The sequence below is a fragment of the Xenopus tropicalis genome, chromosome 7 (genome assembly GCF_000004195.4).
Source record: "Xenopus tropicalis strain Nigerian chromosome 7, UCB_Xtro_10.0, whole genome shotgun sequence".
Taxonomy (NCBI): domain Eukaryota; kingdom Metazoa; phylum Chordata; class Amphibia; order Anura; family Pipidae; genus Xenopus; species Xenopus tropicalis.
Window position 1 is genome coordinate 9,354,291 of NC_030683.2, and position 21,763 is coordinate 9,376,053.

The 21,763-nt window shown below is 49.2% G+C and overlaps 3 protein-coding genes across 4 annotated transcripts in view; 1 reads left to right on the forward strand and 2 right to left on the reverse strand.

Annotated features, from left to right (window-relative positions):
- Nucleotides 1-84: 84 nt before the first annotated feature.
- Nucleotides 85-4,747, reverse strand: emg1 (EMG1 N1-specific pseudouridine methyltransferase). The gene is made up of 6 exons (XM_002941210.4): nt 4,508-4,747; nt 2,738-2,839; nt 2,143-2,284; nt 1,934-1,992; nt 1,680-1,829; nt 85-514 (listed from the first exon to the last, which is right to left on the reverse strand). Exons 1-6 carry the CDS (start codon nt 4,643-4,645, stop codon nt 401-403), a joined length of 705 nt encoding a protein of 234 aa, XP_002941256.1. The 5' UTR covers nt 4,646-4,747; the 3' UTR covers nt 85-400.
- Nucleotides 4,748-4,838: 91 nt separating this feature from the next.
- phb2 (prohibitin 2) lies at nt 4,839-14,946 on the forward strand. Of its 2 annotated transcripts, none has more exons than XM_012966610.3 (11): nt 4,839-4,928; nt 6,503-6,632; nt 7,654-7,738; nt 8,203-8,282; nt 8,681-8,865; nt 10,081-10,210; nt 11,387-11,490; nt 11,600-11,677; nt 13,040-13,116; nt 13,524-13,529; nt 14,750-14,946. In XM_012966610.3, the coding sequence occupies exons 2-11, from the start codon at nt 6,506-6,508 to the stop codon at nt 14,781-14,783; spliced, it is 906 nt and encodes a 301-aa protein (XP_012822064.2). In that variant the 5' UTR covers nt 4,839-4,928; nt 6,503-6,505; the 3' UTR covers nt 14,784-14,946.
- An 86-nt stretch (nt 14,947-15,032) lies between these two features.
- The window catches only part of ptpn6 (protein tyrosine phosphatase non-receptor type 6), a 42,578-nt gene continuing 35,847 nt past the window's right edge, over nt 15,033-21,763 (reverse strand). Inside the window, 2 exon segments of the mRNA NM_001123456.1 lie at nt 15,033-15,320; nt 21,175-21,298. Of these exon segments, the coding sequence (NP_001116928.1) occupies nt 21,187-21,298 (112 nt within the window). The 3' untranslated portion in view covers nt 15,033-15,320; nt 21,175-21,186.

The following is a 21,763-nucleotide window of genomic DNA, read 5'->3' on the forward strand; positions in this document are numbered from 1 at the left end:
TGTCACTGCGAGGCCTAAGGCCCAGTGTATTTTACCAAACTGAACTACTCAATTCAATTGAAAGAATAATTAGAGAGTCTAATATGAATGAAAGATGTTGATTTTAATGGCAGAGGAATAGTGTAAAACCAACAGGAAGTTTGCCCAGTTCAGTTCAGTAGGTTAGCCACCCTTCCCTAGAGCTCTGGGTCCCACTGGGTGAATCTAAATCACCTGCCTGGCACAGCTCTGCCCGTAGTCCTCCTCCTCCTCCTCTTCGCCCCACCAATCCCTTTGCATCATTCACATGTCCTCTGTGTTGTTCTTACAAATAAAGTTCTTTGTCGAAGGACACCCTGTAGGGGTAGGCAGGGGAATTCTGGGAGTGATATGTACACATGTGAGGTGTCCCCCTTCTTCTTCACTGAACCCCCCAAACCTCCTCAAATGCAGTACACAGCTTGGCGCAGGTGAGGGCAGCAGAGAGTGGGTACTGACTGATGGAAACGCAGCGTTCTGTGAAATCCACATTGACCTGAACAAGAGAATATAATAGTGACTTTTTATACAATAAAATATTCCATTCTAGCCAATATGAGCCTGATAACTGCAGAATAAAGCATTAAAGGGGAACTTAAACCTTGATTGTAAAGTAAGTACTCTCCTAAACATACTTCCAATCCAATGGCAGCTCCCTTATCCACACCCAGCATACATCAAAATAGGTAGAGGGGGTGGGCTCAGTATGGAGGGAGGCTCCTGATTGGTGAAGCCTCCCTAGGCTGCTGAACCAGTCATAAGGATCTGTCACTTATACCTTGCAATACAGGTATGGGATCCCTTATCCGGAAACCCGTTATCCAGAAAGCTCCGAATTACGGAAAGCCCATCTCCCATAGACTCCATTTTACTCAAATAATTTAGAATTTTAAAACTGATTTCGTTTTTCTCTGTAATAATAAAACAGTACCTGTACTTGATCCCAACTAAGATATAATTACCCCTTATTGGGGGCAGAACAGCCCTATTGGGTTTATTTCATGGTTAAATGATTCCCTTTTCTCTGTAATAATAAAACAGTACCTGTACTTGATCCCAACTAAGATATAATTACCCCTTATTGGGGGCAGAACAGCCCTATTGGGTTTATTTAATGGTTAAATGATTCCCTTTTCTCTGTAATAATAAAACAGTACCTGTACTTGATCCCAACTAAGATATAATTACCCCTTATTGGGGGCAGAACAGCCCTATTGGGTTTATTTAATGGTTAAATGATTCCCTTTTCTCTGTAATAATAAAACAGTACCTGTACTTGATCCCAACTAAGATATAATTACCCCTTATTGGGGGCAGAACAGCCCTATTGGGTTATTTAATGGTTAAATGATTCCCTTTTCTCTGTAATAATAAAACAGTACCTGTACTTGATCCCAACTAAGATATAAATAATCCTTTTTGGATGCAAAACAATCCTATTGGGTTCAATTAATGTTTTATTGATTTTTTAGTAGACTTAAGGTATGGAGATCCAAATTACGAAAAGACCCCTTATCCGGAATACCCTTGGTCCCGAGCATTCTGAATAAAGGGTACCATACCTGTATATCAAATAGATATAAATATTGCACCAATACCGGCGCACATCGTAACACAAGGGAAGGAATTAGATCCCTTATCAGTACCCATGTACTACTCACCGATCCATGAGCAAAAGCTCCCACCACAAACAGGACCGGCTCATTGGAAGGGACCAAGTCTCTCACACAGGGGACGCTCTCTCCCGAGAAGGACATAGCCATCTTAACACAGCCTACAGGCAGGTGATCCGTCAGGGGGTTCTTAATAACCTGAAAGGTTTAGGAGAGTGATCAGAACACTGCGCAGCTGTCTCCCATCCCCGATGGAAGCCCCTCCTACTAAACACACACACGGAATGGTGGTCTCCTCTTACCTTGAGAAGTTTCTGGGGGCCGTCAGCAGCTCGGACACTTAACTTGTGCAGCAGCTGAACTGCAAAAGAAAAAAAAAATTGTCTTCAAGAGCAAGTATAAAACACACAGCTTCAAAGTGCATGCTGGGAGTTGTAGTCTGTATCTGACACTCACAAATAGACGTGAGCAGTAGCCACACTGCTAGGTTGGACACACGCACAGCACTTACCCATCAGGCCACAGAACCTGGGGAAGGTTCGGGGTATCCGCGTCTGGGGATTAACCTCTATCAGGACATTCCTGTGGGTGTGGATATAAACCTGCAGCAATCCGGCCCGGTTCAAAGGACTGTCGAGGAGCATCAGCAAACTCTGCCGGAGAAATCAGACCGCGGTCAAGGTGAGGTTTCCATTAAGCATGTTATAGAACAGAAATGTTTCAATTGGTCTTCATTATTTACAACTTTTAAATTATTTACTTTCCTCTTCTGGCTCTTTCCATCTTTCAAATGGGGGTCACTGACCCCGGCAACCAAAAATACTATTGCTCTGTGAGGCTCCAATTTTATTGTTATTTTTTTATTACTTATCTTTCTACGTACGCCTTCATTTACTCATATCCCTATTTATCGTTCAAAAAACTGACTGGTTGCTAGGTTAAACTGCACCCTAGCAACCACAAAGCACTGTAATTCCAAACTGCAGAGCTGCTGAACAAAAACTAATAAAAAAACACAAATAATAATAATAAAAGAAGACCAATTGCAAATTGTCTCAGAATGGCACCATAGTACAAGATCATTTAGCTGGCCAATCCCTATATACCTGGTGTGTAATGTCCGGTCGGACCTGGCCCGGGTCCCTCCCATTCTTTATCAGGAGGGATTTGTGCTGATCACAGTTGAGAAGTTCATACGTCTTTCCCACCTGAGGAAGAAACAGAAAGTTATTTAGAAAAGCTCATTCCTGGGCAGTGATTACACAAAAGCCCTGATTTTCTCCCGATGCTTCTTTAATAAAAGGAACAGAAGGTACTCAGTAAATGTTTCATTGTGTTAAATGGTCATTTGGAGAAACCATGTCTTTCTGCACACGTTGTTATAGGGAAGCAATATCCCCCCGGAACAGTGACTCTCCGCACTTCCTGTTCCTGGGCTGCTCTCCTCCCATGGTCAGGCAGGGAAGCAGGGCACGGTACCCACTGACAGGCAAGGAGGAGGTTGTTCCCATTGCCTCTGCTTTACATTTACCCTGTTGAGTAACAACTTGTGACTCTCTGCACTTCCTGTTTCTGGGCTGTTCTCCTCCCATGGTCAGGGAAGCAGGGCACGGTACCCACTGAGAAGCAAGGAGGAGGTTGTTCCCATTGCCTCTGCTTTACATTTACCCTGCTGAGTAACAACTTGTGACTCTCTGCACTTCCTGTTCCTGGGCTGCTCTCCTCCCATGGTCAGGCAGGGAAGCAGGGCACGGTACCCACTGAGAAGCAAAGAGGAGGTTGTCCCCATTGCCACTGCTTTACAATTACCCTGCTAAGTAATAATTTTTGACTCTCTGCACTTCCTGTTCCTGGGCTGCTCTCCTCCCATGGTCAAGCAGGGAAGCCGGGCACGGTACCCACTGACAGGCAAGGAGGAGGTTGTTCCCATTGCCTCTGCTTTACATTTACCCTGCTGAGTAATAACTTGTGACTCTCTGCACTTCCTGTTCCTGGGCTGCTCTCCTCCCATGGTCAGGCAGGGAAGCCAGGCACAGTACCCACTGAGAGGCAAGGAGGAGGTTGTTCCCATTGCCACTGCTTTACAATTACCCTGCTGAGTAATAACTTGTGACTCTCTGCACTTCCTGTTCCTGGGCTGCTCTCCTCCCATGGTCAGGCAGGGAAGCAGGGCACAGTACCCACTGAGAGGCAAGGAGGAGGTTGTTCCCATTGCCACTGCTTTACAATTACCCTGCTGAGTAATAACTTGTGACTCTCTGCACTTCCTGTTCCTGGGCTGCTCTCCTCCCATGGTCAGGCAGGGAAGCAGGGCACAGTACCCACTGAGAGGCAAGGAGGAGGTTGTCCCCATTGCCACTGCTTTACAATTACCCTGCTGAGTAATAACTTGTGTTTAGCAGAGCCCTCACTGCAGTAGCCATGTTAGCCGGCCAATAGCCACACAGCAGTTGGATCCCAGGTGCAGGGCTCAAATTAAAGGGGAAGTTAACGTTACAATGTAATGTTTGTAGGACAGAGACACTGACATTCTTGCCAGTGATCATTTTTGGTTGCTAGGGGACCTAGCCAAGTAACTGGAGAGTACAAGACCCCACTGTAATAACGTCTGCATGAAATGATGTTAATAAAACTCCAATCAAAGCCCCAAGAGGACAATATGGCCTCTCTTTCTGCACCACTTGTGCCTTGAGGTTAAACCAGCCCACACGATGTTGTTGAACTACAACTCCCAGTTCCTGATCCATCCAAACAATCAGCTTCAGGGAACTTCTAACCTGCAGGTATTATTAAACTACAACTCCCCACATGCGGTGCAAGCTACTACCCCAGCAATACTAATGAGTGAGAGCCTGTGGGAGCAGAGCCGCCATTACCCGCACAGTCTCCAGACACGCTCCCTCCAGCAGGACTATCAGTCTCTTCTCTCGCCGCCTCTTTGCTTTCGGCCCCCCCGTCTGTTCCTCAAACCCCTCCGTGGATTTGTCAAGCGTGGACTTTCTGGACGCCGCCATGCTGTTTGTTACAGCGGAAGTCGCTTCAACAGCCCGATATCCGCTCCTGAGCGGCCGCCATCTTGCGTGTGGCAAAAGCTGCAGCCGGGGAATATGACGTGTGACCGGAAGCGTGCGGAACCTTTCTGACGGGACTCGGGTTTCCCCCACGAACTTGACAGCAGAGGGGAAAGCACTTCCGGTGTCCTTCTACTGCCGGCGCCGAAAGACAGAAGACTACACGTGATAGGGGAAAGGTGAGTGTGAGTGTGAGTGTCGCTCCCCATAAACTCGGGTGGAACAGGTAAGTGTGAGTGGCAGTAAGTGGTGCTGGGGGATATATATATATGTGTGTGAGTGCTAATGTAACTGCTCAGGGGTGTCACTGGGTACTGTAATAGTGCAGGGATTGGGGTGTTGCTACTGGTTACAAGACATATGTGTGTTATTGTGTGTAAGTGCACTAGTGAGTGTTACTGCCCCCCCCCCAATAAATCACCTGTAATTTGAGATATATATTGACTTTGCTCATTAATAAGGGCCCCCAGTGAGCCCCCCCCTACACCCCAACTACAGGCTCTGCCCCTCTGTACCTACACCCCTCTTGAGATGTATATATTATTATTATTAACATTTATAAAGCGCCAACATATCCCGCAGCGCTGTACAATAAGTGGGTTACATACATGGGACATACAGAGTAACATATAAAGCAATCAGTAACCGATACAGGAGGGGAAGGGAGCCCTGCCCAAAAGAGCTTACACTCTACAAGGAGTAACATATAAAGCAATCAGTAACCGATACAGGAGGGGAAGGGAGCCCTGCCCAAAAGAGCTTACACTCTACAAGGAGTAACATATAAAGCAATCAGTAACCGATACAGGAGGGGAAGGGAGCCCTGCCCAAAAGAGCTTACACTCTACAAGGAGTAACATATAAAGCAATCAGTAACCGATACAGGAGGGGAAGGGAGCCCTGCCCAAAAGAGCTTACACTCTACAAGGAGTAACATATAAAGCAATCAGTAACCGATACAGGTGGGGAAGAGAGCCCTGCCCAAAAGAGCTTACACTCTACAAGGAGTAACATATAAAGCAATCAGTAACTGATACAGGAGGGGAAGAGAGCCCTGCCCAAAAGAGCTTACACTCTACAAGGAGTAACATATAAAGCAATCAGTAACCGATACAGGAGGGGAAGAGAGCCCTGCCCAAAAGAGCTTACACTCTACAAAATATATATATATAAATAATAGACTTGATACAAAAGAAAAAGTGTTTTTATTGAGAAAATGCCAACGTTTTGAGCACAACCAGGGCTACTAGTGAGTAGACAGGGGTCGTCTACAAAGTGCAGTCTCCAATTTCGGACGCTAATTCCCATTTTTTTTTTCACCCATAATGCAAGCTGCTTCAGGATTCTGAGGTGAGACTTGTTAAGGATATGGGGGGGCATGTATCCTGGCTCATTTAATTGTATGGAATCGGTTTAACAGGGCAGCAGTGTATTTAATGGCAGGGATTTCCCTGCACTTGGTTGAACTGGAGAAGGCACTAGGTTGAAGGGTGAAACGTTTCCAAAAAGACTCAGTGTGGCAAACTTTTTTTAAGTTTGGAGCTTAATACATAAAAACTCCCTCACGTTCTATTCATTCCTATGGGATTTTTAGATGCATATTTAATGGTAAACTCTCACTTTCACCCATTAATACAATAAATACACTTCTTAAAATCCCATAGGGATGAATGGAACATGGGGGAGTTTTTACATATTAAGCTCTAAACTCACATTTCAGTAAATCTGCCCCATAGTGTCAGTTTGCTCTGTCCCTTCCCAAGCCCTATGTAATAATCCCGTCTGTGTCTCTGTCTCCAGATCATGGCTCAGAACCTAAAGGATTTTGCTGGGCGCCTGCCCGCCGGGCCCCGCGGAATGGGTACTGCTGTGAAGCTGCTGCTGGGGGCTGGAGCTGTGGCATACGCAGTCAAAGAGTCCGTATTTACAGGTCAGTTTTATAGCCGTGACCTTCCTCTGATGACTTGTGACCTTCGTGTCCGTAATGTCCGTGACCTTCAAGCTCTGGTTAAAGGGGATATAAACCCAAGTACAATTTAGCCTAATGAATAAAAATCTCATTATAATCATGTTTCCAGTGAAGGATTCGGTTTCGGGCCAAATCCGGCATTTGATGCATCCCTTACAATAATCTAAAAGAGCCGTGTTCCTCTGCCCAATTCTGCACAGCTGGCTTTGGCCTTTAAAACCGTTTAGCAGAAGCCTTCACCGGCCTGTTAATGCGATAATTACATTGAGTCAGAATGAGTATAAAGAGATGCTGCTTTCAGTAACAATCACATTTACAATTTACTTTTATATAGATGTGTTTTGGAAAGTCTCTATTTCTTTCATTAGGCAACATGTTGTTTTTGGATTTACTTGCCCTTTAGCCAGAGCTCGAAGGTTACAGACGGGTCATTTATTACACGAGTGCAAAGTGCATTTTCTAAAATTGGACAGAAAATTGTTTTAATGGCAGCAATGCTGGTGCTCAGTGTAAAAATAAATTCTGCACGTTGTACTATAGGCACAAGTGCGCTGTGTGTACTGGCACGGCCCATAGAGGGAAGGTTGGAGCTAGCAGCACCCAAGAGGTGGCAGTTGCTCCAGGGTTCCCCTGTGTCAGTAGGCGCACTTGCACTCGGTTGGGAACAGGAGGCAGGACATATCTGTCTGAGGGTTCTGGGTGTAGCCTGATTAAGCACCGGTAATTTACCTTGTACCATGATATTGTGCCTGTGGCAGACCTCAGTTGAGGCAAGAAAAATGGCTGCTCCTGTAATAATTCACATGTACATAGAGAGGGGGAGTATGCTATGTATGCCGTAACATTTCTTTTGTTAAGGGGAGTTAAAATGTAAAAACCTCAGTACACACTGAATATATTCTCTTTCAGATCATTCTTTGTTTGCTACATCATTTATTTGAGCTTACTGATAATTTTTCTCTTCTCATTTTGATTCCTGCAGTGGAAGGAGGTCACAGAGCTATTTTCTTCAACCGTATCGGGGGTGTGCAGCAAGATACAATTCTCGCAGAAGGGCTTCATTTCAGGTAGTCATCTGCCCCCTCCATTGTATAGCCTCCCGCCCCATTATATAGCCTCCCGCCCCATTGTATAGCCTCCCGCCCCATTGTATAGCCTCCCGCCCCATTGTATAGCCTCCCACCCCACTGTGCAGCCTCCCACCCCACTGTGCAGCCTCCCACCCCATTATATAGCCTCCCTATATCCTAATGGCAGTATTACCCTTTGCTTTAGAGTGCATCTTCATAAATACATGTATTTCACTGATTAGTGAGTCCTGCCTGAGCGCTAAAAGTACCCTGGTCCCTAGTAGCCCACAGGACTGTAAAAGTTAGCCCACATTATTTTATTGCTTATGGCTTAATGTCACACACCTTATAGTGAAACAACTCGGTGCACAACAAAAATAGTTGTTTTTAATTCCCCACTATATATACATTCTAACTGTCCAGCTCTCAGCATACCCATTGCTTTGCTCTGTGCCCTGCAGGTTTCCCTGGTTTCAGTACCCAATTATTTACGACATTCGTGCAAGGCCAAGAAAAATCTCATCTCCAACTGGGTCCAAAGGTGAGAGAACTCCAATGTTTGTATGTGAATGTGTGTTATATGCATCTTTGTGTATTCCATAGGTGTGTGGCTTGTTTGGTTACATAGTGTAGGGATGTCCAACAGGTACCTCCGTGGCTGCACACTGCCCTCCCGTTCTGAGCTGCGGCCCTGTGCTATTTGCACTGAAAACCTTGGTTAATTTCATTGATTAAAAAGGAAATGGTACCGCAGTGTCACCAACCTGCATTGTAGTGTGAAGTACCTGAAGGCTTGAATGTTATTCATCATTGACTGTCGGTTACATTCAAGCCCAAGTCCAAGGGCCGATCAGTAGAATAAATACTATGGGGTAAATGATGGCTTCATGGCACAATATGTAGCTCAGTGCAATGAATGGGCATTCCCTCATCTTTCAGATCTACAGATGGTAAATATCACTCTGCGTGTCCTGTCCCGGCCCTTGGCCTCAGAACTCCCCTTTATGTATCAGCGGCTCGGTTTGGATTATGATGAGAGAGTGTTGCCATCCATTGTTAATGAAGTGCTGAAGAGCGTGGTGGCCAAGTTCAACGCGTCTCAGCTCATAACACAGCGAGCACAGGTAAGTAACGTAGGGACCCAGCCGGGTATATCCATGTGTATGGAATTAGGGGGCTAAGGGAGCCATGGGTGGGTAACAAACCATGCAGTGCTATCACATAATATAATAACACATAATAATGCCATGGTACATACAGTATCCCTTACAGTGCTGCTACATAATGGGGCACTGTTACATGACTGAACCGTAAAACAGGGGCATCTGGGAACTCAAGGATTATGCAAGGGTCACAAAAATAAAGGTAAAAAAAAAATCATTATTGAAAGTTACATTAAAGGGAAACTCCGGCTTCTGAACCAAAATTTGTTAAAGAGCCCCACCCAACACAGAAACCCCTGTAATCTGTTCCTTCAAACAGTAGGAATAAATCCCATTTATATGCTGAAATCCAGCTGCAAAGCAGTTCTTCTCTTTCTGCATCATTTGAAATCCTGGCAGGGGAGGAGGGACTAAAACACTGACGTTACAAATTGTAACAACTTCCCCACAGCTTACAGACAGCATGCAGGAACTACATAACCCACAATGCACTGCACTGGGATGTTCCTTTCCTTATTGACATCATGTTTGCAGGGAATTGTGGGATTGGGAGGAGGCAGACTGAAGGCAGGCTGGGGACAGGCGACTACTGTTACATTTTATTTGAGTCACATAGTAGTCAGCCAGATCAGCAGGGGCCGGGGCTTAGGGAACTGCTCCAAACCAGATTATTACATTAAAAGTCATGAAAAGGCTGCATATTTTTTAATTGATGTATATTGCAAAGTAGCTTGAACTTATGTTTACTTTTCCAAAAACTTAAGCTGCATTTGGGTGGAGTTCCCCTATAAAAAGATCAGCATCTCCATTTTGCCCTACTCTTTTTGTGCTCCAATAGCATTTAATCATAGCCTATGATGGAGATGCTGGCCTTTTTAATGTAACTTGGATGCCCCCTTTTTTCTCTGCTGTCTAAGGGGCTGGGACTGGTACACCTGGACCTCCATTTTAACTTGTATTTTACACTGGTTTCCCTGCCTTGGTCATTTGAAGTGTGAGCCAGCTTGGGCCTATGCAGTAATGTAATGTCAATCCATGGGGGGCTTGTGCGCTTTCCAAGGGCTGTAATGGATTTAACCCAAAAAGATCTGGACAATATTAAGAGATGTGCTTTAGCCTGACGCTACTTCTTCCAAAGGTACCGGATCAGCCGCTGACCATCTTTGACTTTCGTAGGTCTCCCTATTGATTCGGCGGGAGCTTACGGAGAGAGCCAAGGATTTCAGCATCATCCTGGACGACGTTGCTATTACTGAACTGAGCTTCAGCAGAGAGTACACTGCCGCCGTCGAGTCCAAGCAAGTTGGTGAGAGGCCTTTTTAAAACCTCACCGGGAATAGTAGCAGCTACTTGTAACTGAATAAAAATAGATGTTGGTATTTTCTGTGGGGCACTCAGCCAGTTATGCTTCCCATGGAATGAATGTTGCTATGGTAGCTGCTAATAACCTGTGTAGCATTGGTGTATAAAGGCAATGAGGGTCATTTATAAAGGCTGGGCAGATTTACACCTGGGCTTTAACCTATAGCAACCAATCAGTGATTAGCCTTTTTCATCCAGCCGCAGGTTGAGCAATGAAAGCAAATACCTAATTGGTTTCCATGGGTTACTGCCCAGGTGCAAAGTAGCCCAGTCATTATAAATGACCCGTAGTATGTTTTGCTTTGATTTTTGCAGATTTTTAGTTTAAAATTTGTAATCCCTAGTCAGTTGCCGGGGTACCTTTGAAACTACAGCTTGAGTGGAGAAGGTCTAACTATAAATAGAACTGATAATAATGGCAAAACTCTACCCTCAGTATTAAACAGCTTTCTGGTTGCCATGGTCACTGACCCAGGCAGTACATCTCTCAGATGTACCTAATCATGTTCAGGGCTTTTATTTACTGTTCTTATTGCCGGGTCACTCTCTTTCCCTCATTAAAGGAGAAGGAAAGGTAAAATCACTCGTAACAGGTATAAGGTAAGTGATTATAATCACAGGGGGGTGCCTAACATTTTGGCACCCCCCAGTAATTGGACCTTTCATTTTCCTATAAGGCAGGGAGGTGAGCCTTGGTCCCAGGTAAGACCCAATAGCTATGTGTTCTTTTAGCATTGATCCCTTCGGGCTGAGTAAAGTTGGTTGTCAGATACTTGGCCACTAGAGGGAGCCCTGCCTTCTGTTTCACACTGCTTCTTCCTGGCCCTGGAGGATATTGCAGTGGACTTACAATGTAAAAGCTTGCTAAGTGCATTATATATATATATATATATATATATATATATCAAGAGTTTATCAAGAATTGCCCACCTTAACATCTCTTCACTTAGTCACCATTACATAATCATGTTCTGTCCAATCAGCAATCGTGCCCAGACTAAATATTAGATGAAATGGGGGACTATTCACACATTTATACTGTGTATTGTACTTTGTGTAGATTATTGTCTCCTGCCTTCTGAATCACTGATTTATTTTCTTCCCTTCTGTGTTCTCACAGCCCAGCAAGAGGCCCAGAGAGCTCAGTTTTTGGTGGAAAAGGCCAAACAGGACCAAAAGCAGAAAATCGTACAAGCAGAGGGAGAGGCAGCGGCAGCCAAAATGATATCCTTCCACTGAGACTGTGTTCATATGTGTTCATTAACTTGTATCTTTGTCTGCTGATCGCCATTTTTTCCCTACCACTCTCTTGTTATCCTTAACTCTGTCATACATTGGTGATGCCCTCAGTAAAAATCCTGGTTATTTGAAGCTTCGTCGGATCAGAGCAGCTCAGAGCATTGCAAAGACTGTGAGTGGAACAAATCTCTCCCCAAATCTCCCCCTAACAGGCCTTCAGGCTGGGCCCCCTTAGCCCATAACAAGGTTACAGATATATAGAAACATTGGGGTAACAGTCACCCCGCTATAGTTCCAGGGGTACCCAGGGCACAAATAAGCACTCACCCCAAATCCCCCCTAACTGGCCTTCAGGCTGGGCCCCCTTAGCCCATAACAAGGTTACAGATATATAGAAACATTGGGGTAACAGGCACCCTGCTATAGTTCCAGGGGTACCCAGGGCACAAATAAGCACTCACCCCAAATCCCCCCTAACAGGCCTTCAGGCTGGGCCCCCTTAGCCCATAACAAGGTTACAGATATATAGAAACATTGGGGTAACAGTCACCCCGCTATAGTTCCAGGGGTACCCAGGGCACAAATAAGCACTCACCCCAAATCCCCCCCTAACTGGCCTTCAGGCTGGGCCCCCTTAGCCCATAACAAGGTTACAGATATATAGAATATAGAATATATATAGAATTATCTAAGCATTTCTGGCCCATAATCCCCTGCAGGCAGCCGGAGGTGAATAGCCCCATGGGATATATATGGCAGAGTGCAGGCAGACTGAAGGCTCCAGAGAGTGAATATTCAGGCTGTTACACACAGAGTTGGCTAAATATAACCCTGCCCTGAGCCCCGTCCCTGTTACCTGACTGGTCCCATCGTTATTCTGAGCTCATTCCCAGTAGGCCCTTTATCCCAAGCTCATACAGAGCCCTCTCCAGTTACAGACGCTGTGTGTGTGCCAGTTACTGCTCCATGAACATTTCTTTTTATTCTCATTATTTCATTATATTTAATGGCCTTTTTACGGTTTCCTTTGTAGCTAAAATGACCCAGGTTCTAAGTAGGAGTTAAGCATTTGCTTTGGGAAATATATATATTTGTTTGTTCAATTCTCCCCGTTACCTGTCAAACCGGTTGCCCCTGCTCCAAGCTCAATGCCCTCGCCAGCCTGGCTGTGCAGTTGGTACTGGAGGGAATCATTTCTCCTTTATTCCTGATACAATTGGCTGAGCATTCTGTGGGGCAGAAATAGGCCAAATCTATAGTGAGTTCATTGGATTGCCCAACCTATTGCTCACTGCCAAGGGGTGTCTGTTGTGCAATTGCAATTGGTCATCATTTTTTATAGTTGTTCAGTTATTTAGCTTTTACTTTAGCAGCTCTCTTGTTTGGAATTTTAGCAGCTATCTGGTTGCTAGGGTCTTGCTTGCCTTAGCAACCAGGCAGTGGTGTGAATGAGACAGGAATATGGCGTGGGTGTTTATTCCTCAGTACCTGGTACCCCCCAAGCTGTGTGTCACACCTGCACTCTTGCTTTCAGATCGCATCCTCGCAGAACCGCGTGTATCTGAACGCCGACAGTTTGGTGCTGAACCTTCAGGATGACACATTTACCAGGTGAGAGCGAATGAGCCGCTGCCTGTCTTTCTGCCCCACTGATTATTTCCTACACATCAGGCAGGGTTTGATTCCTTTGTCGCTATACTATTCCTAAGGATATCTTTGTGAAGTGAAGTAAGCCTTTTGGCTTAGAGACTGGACCTCTCCATATTGTCTCCAAGTATATATTTTTACTATAATGTAACCGTTACTAATAGTTGCATATTTTGGCCACTAGGTGGCGCATTCAGTGACAGCAGCACTAAAAAAACTGCTAAAATCCTTGGAATATGGCATTGCTGCAAATGCCCCAGACATTATAGAAATCAGCTGTTTTAGTATTGTTATCCTCCTGTGAAACTCACCAGTGCTTCTTTTTCTTTCCTTCTTTGCCCCCTGATTGTGTGATGGGATGGATCCTGCAGAGGAAGGTGAGTTTCTCAACCACTCCCCCGACTCCTCCGGTTGTCTGGCTTTCCCCTGTGCTGCCCATTCCCCCCGACTCCTCCAGTTGCCTGGCTTTCCCCTGTGCTGCCCATTCCCCCAACTCCTCCGGTTGCCTGGCTTTCCCCTGTGCTGCCCATTCCCCCCCCGACTCCTCCAGTTGCCTGGCTTTCCCCTGTGCTGCCCATTCCCCCCAACTCCTCCAGTTGCCTGGCTTTCCCCTGTGCTGCCCATTCCCCCCGACTCCTCCGGTTGCCTGGCTTTCCCCTGTGCTGCCCATTCCCCCGACTCCTCCGGTTGCCCGGCTTTCCCCTGTGCTGCCCATTCCCCCCGACTCCTCCAGTTGCCCGGCTTTCCCCTGTGCTGCCCATTCCCCCTGACTCCTCCAGTTGCCTGGCTTTCCCCTGTGCTGCCCATTCCCCCCGACTCCTCCAGTTGCCTGGCTTTCCCCTGTGCTGCCCATTCCCCCGACTCCTCCAGTTGCCCGGCTTTCCCCTGTGCTGCCCATTCCCCCGACTCCTCCAGTTGCCTGGCTTTCCCCCTGTGCTGGCCCATTCCCCCCCCCCCCCCCGACTCCTCCAGTTGCCTGGCTTTCCCCTGTGCTGCCCATTCCCCCGACTCCTCCGGTTGCCCGGCTTTCCCCTGTGCTGCCCATTCCCCCGACTCCTCCGGTTGCCCGGCTTTCCCCTGTGCTGCCCATTCCCCCCGACTCCTCCGGTGCCCGGCTTTCCCCTGTGCTGCCCATTCCCCCCGACTCCTCCGGTTGCCCGGCTTTCTCCTGTGCTGCCCATTCCCCCCGACTCCTCCGGTTGCCCGGCTTTCTCCTGTGCTGCCCATTCCCCCCGACTCCTCCGGTTGCCCGGCTTTCCCCTGTGCTGCCCATTCCCCCTGACTCCTCCGGTTGCCCGGCTTTCCCCTGTGCTGCCCATTCCCCCCCCCCCCGACTCCTCCAGTTGCCTGGCTTTCCCCTGTGCTGCCCATTCCCCCCGACTCCTCCAGTTGCCCGGCTTCCCCTGTGCTGCCCATTCCCCCCGACTCCTCCAGTTGCCTGGCTTTCCCCTGTGCTGCCCATTCCCCCCCCGACTCCTCCAGTTGCCTGGCTTTCCCCTGTGCTGCCCCTATTCCCATTTGCCAGTTCCCAAGCCCGTGCCAGCATGTCTGTAGCCTTCATTCTAACCATTTGGCTTATTTTGTTCTCTTCCCACAGTGACAGCCTTGTGGCCAAACAAACAAAGAAGTGAGCAGTGAAGACTGATGAGATTCTTGTACTTCTGTTGCAGATACTTCCCCAGCCCCTTGTTCCCTTCCCTGTTTGACTGCCCCCCTCTGTGACATTTCCCTGTATGTCATGTCTCTCTGGGATTGGCTAAAGAGATCTTTATATAAAATAACATTAACTCTGAACTATCTGTGGTTTATTATCCCATAAGACCTAATTCTATCCTTCACATCATTGGCTGCCCCTTGTCACGTGACAACGCTGTGCTTGATGAGTGTGTAATATACTTTATTACATTACCACTGGCTGCATGTTTGGCACTTTCAAGTAAACATAGTGACACTGAGCTTAGGAGACACTTGTAGAAAAAACAAATTCACATGGGAGGCCAATGGGTGCTGTATCGTCAGTCTGGATCCCGGTACCAACGCTTTGCGCTTGTTATACACACACATCAATAAGAGCGAATTGGAGTGATTGCTTTTCGGCGGTAAGAGAATCCCAGCCTTTCATGTGATACGAGCTGACGCAATACTGCAGGTCGGCATCCAGTCGGGAGCTGCAAGGGTTAAACAGAGACATTGTAATATGCATATGTTATACCTGAGAGAGGGAACGGTTGGTGGGGTTATAGAGTAACAGCTGATAACGCGCCGTACAGTCCGGTCACTTCTCACAGAGAATGAGCCCCACTAGCTACGGGGCAGTAAGAGCTGATAATGCGCCGTACAGTCCGGTCACTTCTCACAGAGAATGAGCCCCACTAGCTACGGGGCAGTAAGAGCTGATAATGCGCCGTACAGTCCGGTCACTTCTCACAGAGAATGATCCCCACTAGCTACGGGGCAGTAAGAGCTGATTAACGCGCCGTACAGTCCGGTCACTTCTCACAGAGAATGATCCCCACTAGCTACGGGGCAGTAAGAGCTGATAACGCGCCGTACAGTCCGGTCACTTCTCACAGAGAATGATCCCCACTAGCTACGGGGCAGTAAGAGCTGATAACGCGCCGTACAGTCCGGTCACTTCTCGCAGAGAATGATCCCCACTAGCTACGGGGCAGTAAGAGCTGATAACGCGCCGTACAGTCCGGTCACTTCTCACAGAGAATGAGCCCCACTAGCTACAGGGCAGTAAGAGCTGATAACGCGCCGTACAGTCCGGTCACTTCTCGCAGAGAATGATCCCCACTAGCTACGGGGCAGTAAGAGCTGATAACGCGCCGTACAGTCCGGTCACTTCTCACAGAGAATGAGCCCCACTAGCTACGGGGCAGTAAAGAGCTGATAACGCGCCGTACAGTCCCGGTCACTTCTCGCAGAGAATGAGCCCCACTAGCTACGGGCAGTAAGAGCAGAGCTGATAACGCGCCGTACAGTCCGGTCACTTCTCGCAGAGAATGAGCCCCACTAGCTACGGGGCAGTAAGAGCTGATAACGCGCCGTACAGTCCGGTCACTTCTCGCAGAGAATGAGCCCCACTAGCTACGGGGCAGTAAGAGCTGATAACGCGCCGTACAGTCCGGTCACTTCTCGCAGAGAATGAGCCCCACTAGCTACGGGGCAGTAAGAGCTGATAACGCGCCGTACAGTCCGGTCACTTCTCACAGAGAATGATCCCCACTAGCTACGGGGCAGTAAGAGCTGATAACGCGCCGTACAGTCCGGTCACTTCTCACAGAGAATGATCCCCACTAGCTACGGGGCAGTAAGAGCTGATAACGCGCCGTACAGTCCGGTCACTTCTCACAGAGAATGAGCCCCACTAGCTACGGGGGCAGTAAGAGCTGATAACGCGCCGTACAGTCCGGTCACTTCTCACAGAGAATGATCCCCACTAGCTACGGGGCAGTAAGAGCTGATAACGCGCCGTACAGTCCGGTCACTTCTCACAGAGAATGAGCCCCACTAGCTACGGGGCAGTAAGAGCTGATAACGCGCCGTACAGTCCGGTCACTTCTCACAGAGAATGAGCCCCACTAGCTACGGGGCAGTAAGAGCTGATAACGCGCCGTACAGTCCGGTCACTTCTCGCAGAGAATGAGCCCCACTAGCTACGGGGCAGTAAGAGCTGATAACGCGCCGTACAGTCCGGTCACTTCTCGCAGAGAATGAGCCCCACTAGCTACGGGGCAGTAAGAGCTGATAACGCGCCGTACAGTCCGGTCACTTCTCGCAGAGAATGAGCCCCACTAGCTACGGGGCAGTAAGAGCTGATAACGCGCCGTACAGTCCGGTCACTTCTCGCAGAGAATGAGCCCCACTAGCTACGGGGCAGTAAGAGCTGATAACGCGCCGTACAGTCCGGTCACTTCTCACAGAGAATGATCCCCACTAGCTACGGGGCAGTAAGAGCTGATAACGCGCCGTACAGTCCGGTCACTTCTCACAGAGAATGATCCCCACTAGCTACGGGGCAGTAAGAGCTGATAACGCGCCGTACAGTCCGGTCACTTCTCGCAGAGAATGAGCCCCACTAGCTACGGGGCAGTAAGAGCTGATAACGCACCGTACAGTCCGGTCACTTCTCACAGAGAATGATCCCCACTAGCTACGGGGCAGTAAGAGCTGATAACGCGCCGTACAGTCCGGTCACTTCTCACAGAGAATGAGCCCCACTAGCTACGGGGCAGTAAGAGCTGATAACGCGCCGTACAGTCCGGTCACTTCTCACAGAGAATGAGCCCCACTAGCTACGGGGCAGTAAGAGCTGATAACGCGCCGTACAGTCCGGTCACTTCTCACAGAGAATGAGCCCCACTAGCTACGGGGCAGTAAGAGCTGATAACGCGCCGTACAGTCCGGTCACTTCTCACAGAGAATGATCCCCACTAGCTACGGGGCAGTAAGAGCTGATAACGCGCCGTACAGTCCGGTCACTTCTCGCAGAGAATGAGCCCCACTAGCTACGGGGCAGTAAGAGCTGATAACGCGCCGTACAGTCCGGTCACTTCTCGCAGAGAATGAGCCCCACTAGCTACGGGGCAGTAAGAGCTGATAACGCGCCGTACAGTCCGGTCACTTCTCGCAGAGAATGAGCCCCACTAGCTACGGGGCAGTAAGAGCTGATAACGCGCCGTACAGTCCGGTCACTTCTCGCAGAGAATGAGCCCCACTAGCTACGGGGCAGTAAGAGCTGATAACGCGCCGTACAGTCCGGTCACTTCTCACAGAGAATGATCCCCACTAGCTACGGGGCAGTAAGAGCTGATAACGCGCCGTACAGTCCGGTCACTTCTCACAGAGAATGATCCCCACTAGCTACGGGGCAGTAAGAGCTGATAACGCGCCGTACAGTCCGGTCACTTCTCACAGAGAATGAGCCCCACTAGCTACGGGGCAGTAAGAGCTGATAACGCACCGTACAGTCCGGTCACTTCTCACAGAGAATGATCCCCACTAGCTACGGGGCAGTAAGAGCTGATAACGCGCCGTACAGTCCGGTCACTTCTCACAGAGAATGAGCCCCACTAGCTACGGGGCAGTAAGAGCTGATAACGCGCCGTACAGTCCGGTCACTTCTCACAGAGAATGAGCCCCACTAGCTACGGGGCAGTAAGAGCTGATAACGCGCCGTACAGTCCGGTCACTTCTCACAGAGAATGAGCCCCACTAGCTACGGGGCAGTAAGAGCTGATAACGCGCCGTACAGTCCGGTCACTTCTCGCAGAGAATGAGCCCCACTAGCTACGGGGCAGTAAGAGCTGATAACGCGCCGTACAGTCCGGTCACTTCTCGCAGAGAATGAGCCCCACTAGCTACGGGGCAGTAAGAGCTGATAACGCGCCGTACAGTCCGGTCACTTCTCGCAGAGAATGAGCCCCACTAGCTACGGGGCAGTAAGAGCTGATAACGCGCCGTACAGTCCGGTCACTTCTCACAGAGAATGATCCCCACTAGCTACGGGGCAGTAAGAGCTGATAACGCGCCGTACAGTCCGGTCACTTCTCACAGAGAATGATCCCCACTAGCTACGGGGCAGTAAGAGCTGATAACGCGCCGTACAGTCCGGTCACTTCTCGCAGAGAATGATCCCCACTAGCTACGGGGCAGTAAGAGCTGATAACGCACCGTACAGTCCGGTCACTTCTCACAGAGAATGATCCCCACTAGCTACGGGGCAGTAAGAGCTGATAACGCGCCGTACAGTCCGGTCACTTCTCACAGAGAATGAGCCCCACTAGCTACGGGGCAGTAAGAGCTGATAACGCGCCGTACAGTCCGGTCACTTCTCACAGAGAATGAGCCCCACTAGCTACGGGGCAGTAAGAGCTGATAACGCGCCGTACAGTCCGGTCACTTCTCACAGAGAATGAGCCCCACTAGCTACGGGGCAGTAAGAGCTGATAACGCGCCGTACAGTCCGGTCACTTCTCACAGAGAATGAGCCCCACTAGCTACGGGGCAGTAAGAGCTGATAACGCGCCGTACAGTCCGGTCACTTCTCGCAGAGAATGAGCCCCACTAGCTACGGGGCAGTAAGAGCTGATAACGCGCCGTACAGTCCGGTCACTTCTCACAGAGAATGAGCCCCACTAGCTACGGGGCAGTAAGAGCTGATAACGCGCCGTACAGTCCGGTCACTTCTCACAGAGAATGAGCCCCACTAGCTACGGGGCAGTAAGAGCTGATAACGCGCCGTACAGTCCGGTCACTTCTCACAGAGAATGAGCCCCACTAGCTACGGGGCAGTAAGAGCTGATAACGCGCCGTACAGTCCGGTCACTTCTCACAGAGAATGAGCCCCACTAGCTACGGGGCAGTAAGAGCTGATAACGCGCCGTACAGTCCGGTCACTTCTCACAGAGAATGAGCCCCACTAGCTACGGGGCAGTAAGAGCTGATAACGCACCGTACAGTCCGGTCACTTCTCACAGAGAATGATCCCCACTAGCTACGGGGCAGTAAGAGCTGATAACGCGCCGTACAGTCCGGTCACTTCTCACAGAGAATGATCCCCACTAGCTACGGGGCAGTAAGAGCTGATAACGCGCCGTACAGTCCGGTCACTTCTCACAGAGAATGATCCCCACTAGCTACGGGGCAGTAAGAGCTGATAACGCGCCGTACAGTCCGGTCACTTCTCGCAGAGAATGAGCCCCACTAGCTACGGGGCAGTAAGAGCTGATAACGCGCCGTACAGTCCGGTCACTTCTCGCAGAGAATGAGCCCCACTAGCTACGGGGCAGTAAGAGCTGATAACGCGCCGTACAGTCCGGTCACTTCTCGCAGAGAATGAGCCCCACTAGCTACGGGGCAGTAAGAGCTGATAACGCGCCGTACAGTCCGGTCACTTCTCACAGAGAATGATCCCCACTAGCTACGGGGCAGTAAGAGCTGATAACGCGCCGTACAGTCCGGTCACTTCTCACAGAGAATGATCCCCACTAGCTACGGGGCAGTAAGAGCTGATAACGCGCCGTACAGTCCGGTCACTTCTCGCAGAGAATGAGCCCCACTAGCTACGGGGCAGTAAGAGCTGATAACGCACCGTACAGTCCGGTCACTTCTCACAGAGAATGATCCCCACTAGCTACGGGGCAGTAAGAGCTGATAACGCGCCGTACAGTCCGGTCACTTCTCACAGAGAATGAGCCCCACTAGCTACGGGGCAGTAAGAGCTGATAACGCGCCGTACAGTCCGGTCACTTCTCACAGAGAATGAGCCCCACTAGCTACGGGGCAGTAAGAGCTGATAACGCGCCGTACAGTCCGGTCACTTCTCACAGAGAATGAGCCCCACTAGCTACGGGGCAGTAAGAGCTGATAACGCGCCGTACAGTCCGGTCACTTCTCACAGAGAATGAGCCCCACTAGCTACGGGGCAGTAAGAGCTGATAACGCGCCGTACAGTCCGGTCACTTCTCGCAGAGAATGAGCCCCACTAGCTACGGGGCAGTAAGAGCTGATAACGCGCCGTACAGTCCGGTCACTTCTCACAGAGAATGAGCCCCACTAGCTACGGGGCAGTAAGAGCTGATAACGCGCCGTACAGTCCGGTCACTTCTCACAGAGAATGAGCCCCACTAGCTACGGGGCAGTAAGAGCTGATAACGCGCCGTACAGTCCGGTCACTTCTCACAGAGAATGAGCCCCACTAGCTACGGGGCAGTAAGAGCTGATAACGCGCCGTACAGTCCGGTCACTTCTCACAGAGAATGAGCCCCACTAGCTACGGGGCAGTAAGAGCTGATAACGCGCCGTACAGTCCGGTCACTTCTCACAGAGAATGAGCCCCACTAGCTACGGGGCAGTAAGAGCTGATAACGTACCGTACAGTCCGGTCACTTCTCACAGAGAATGATCCCCACTAGCTACGGGGCAGTAAGAGCTGATAACGCGCCGTACAGTCCGGTCACTTCTCACAGAGAATGAGCCCCACTAGCTACGGGGCAGTAAGAGCTGATAACGCACCGTACAGTCCGGTCACTTCTTTTTCACCGATGATCTCTGCTTTTCGGATGATTTCTTCTTTACCACTTCTTCTTTTTGCTTTCCGGCATTGAGGTTCTCATAGACTGTTCCCTCGGGCTGGTTCCTGCACAAATAGAAGGGTGTTATTTATACGGTGCTTTTCTCCCTTGGGACTCAAAGCTCCTCACAGCAAGCGAGGCGGCCATTATAGGGGCACTGAGTGTGCTGAATCCATTGAGGGTCAGGGAGCCGGCGGAAAGCAGTTTGATCAGGTGACTGAAGCTGCATCATTCTGGTTTTCACTCTCCATTGGGATGGAACAGTCTAAGCATCTTTACATTTGGTCTTTATTATTTCTTTTTTAATTATTTGCCTCCTTCTGACTCTTTGCAGCTTTCAAACGGGGGTCACTGACCCCGGCAGCCAAAAGACTATTGCTCTGTGAGGCTTCTTCTATTCAAGTCCTCTCCTATTCATATACCAGATTCTCGTTCAAATCGCTCCCTGGTTGCTAAGGTGACTTGGACCCTAGCAACCAGATAGCTGCTGAAACAAAGAGTTAACTTTAACTGAAATGGGTCCCTATAGG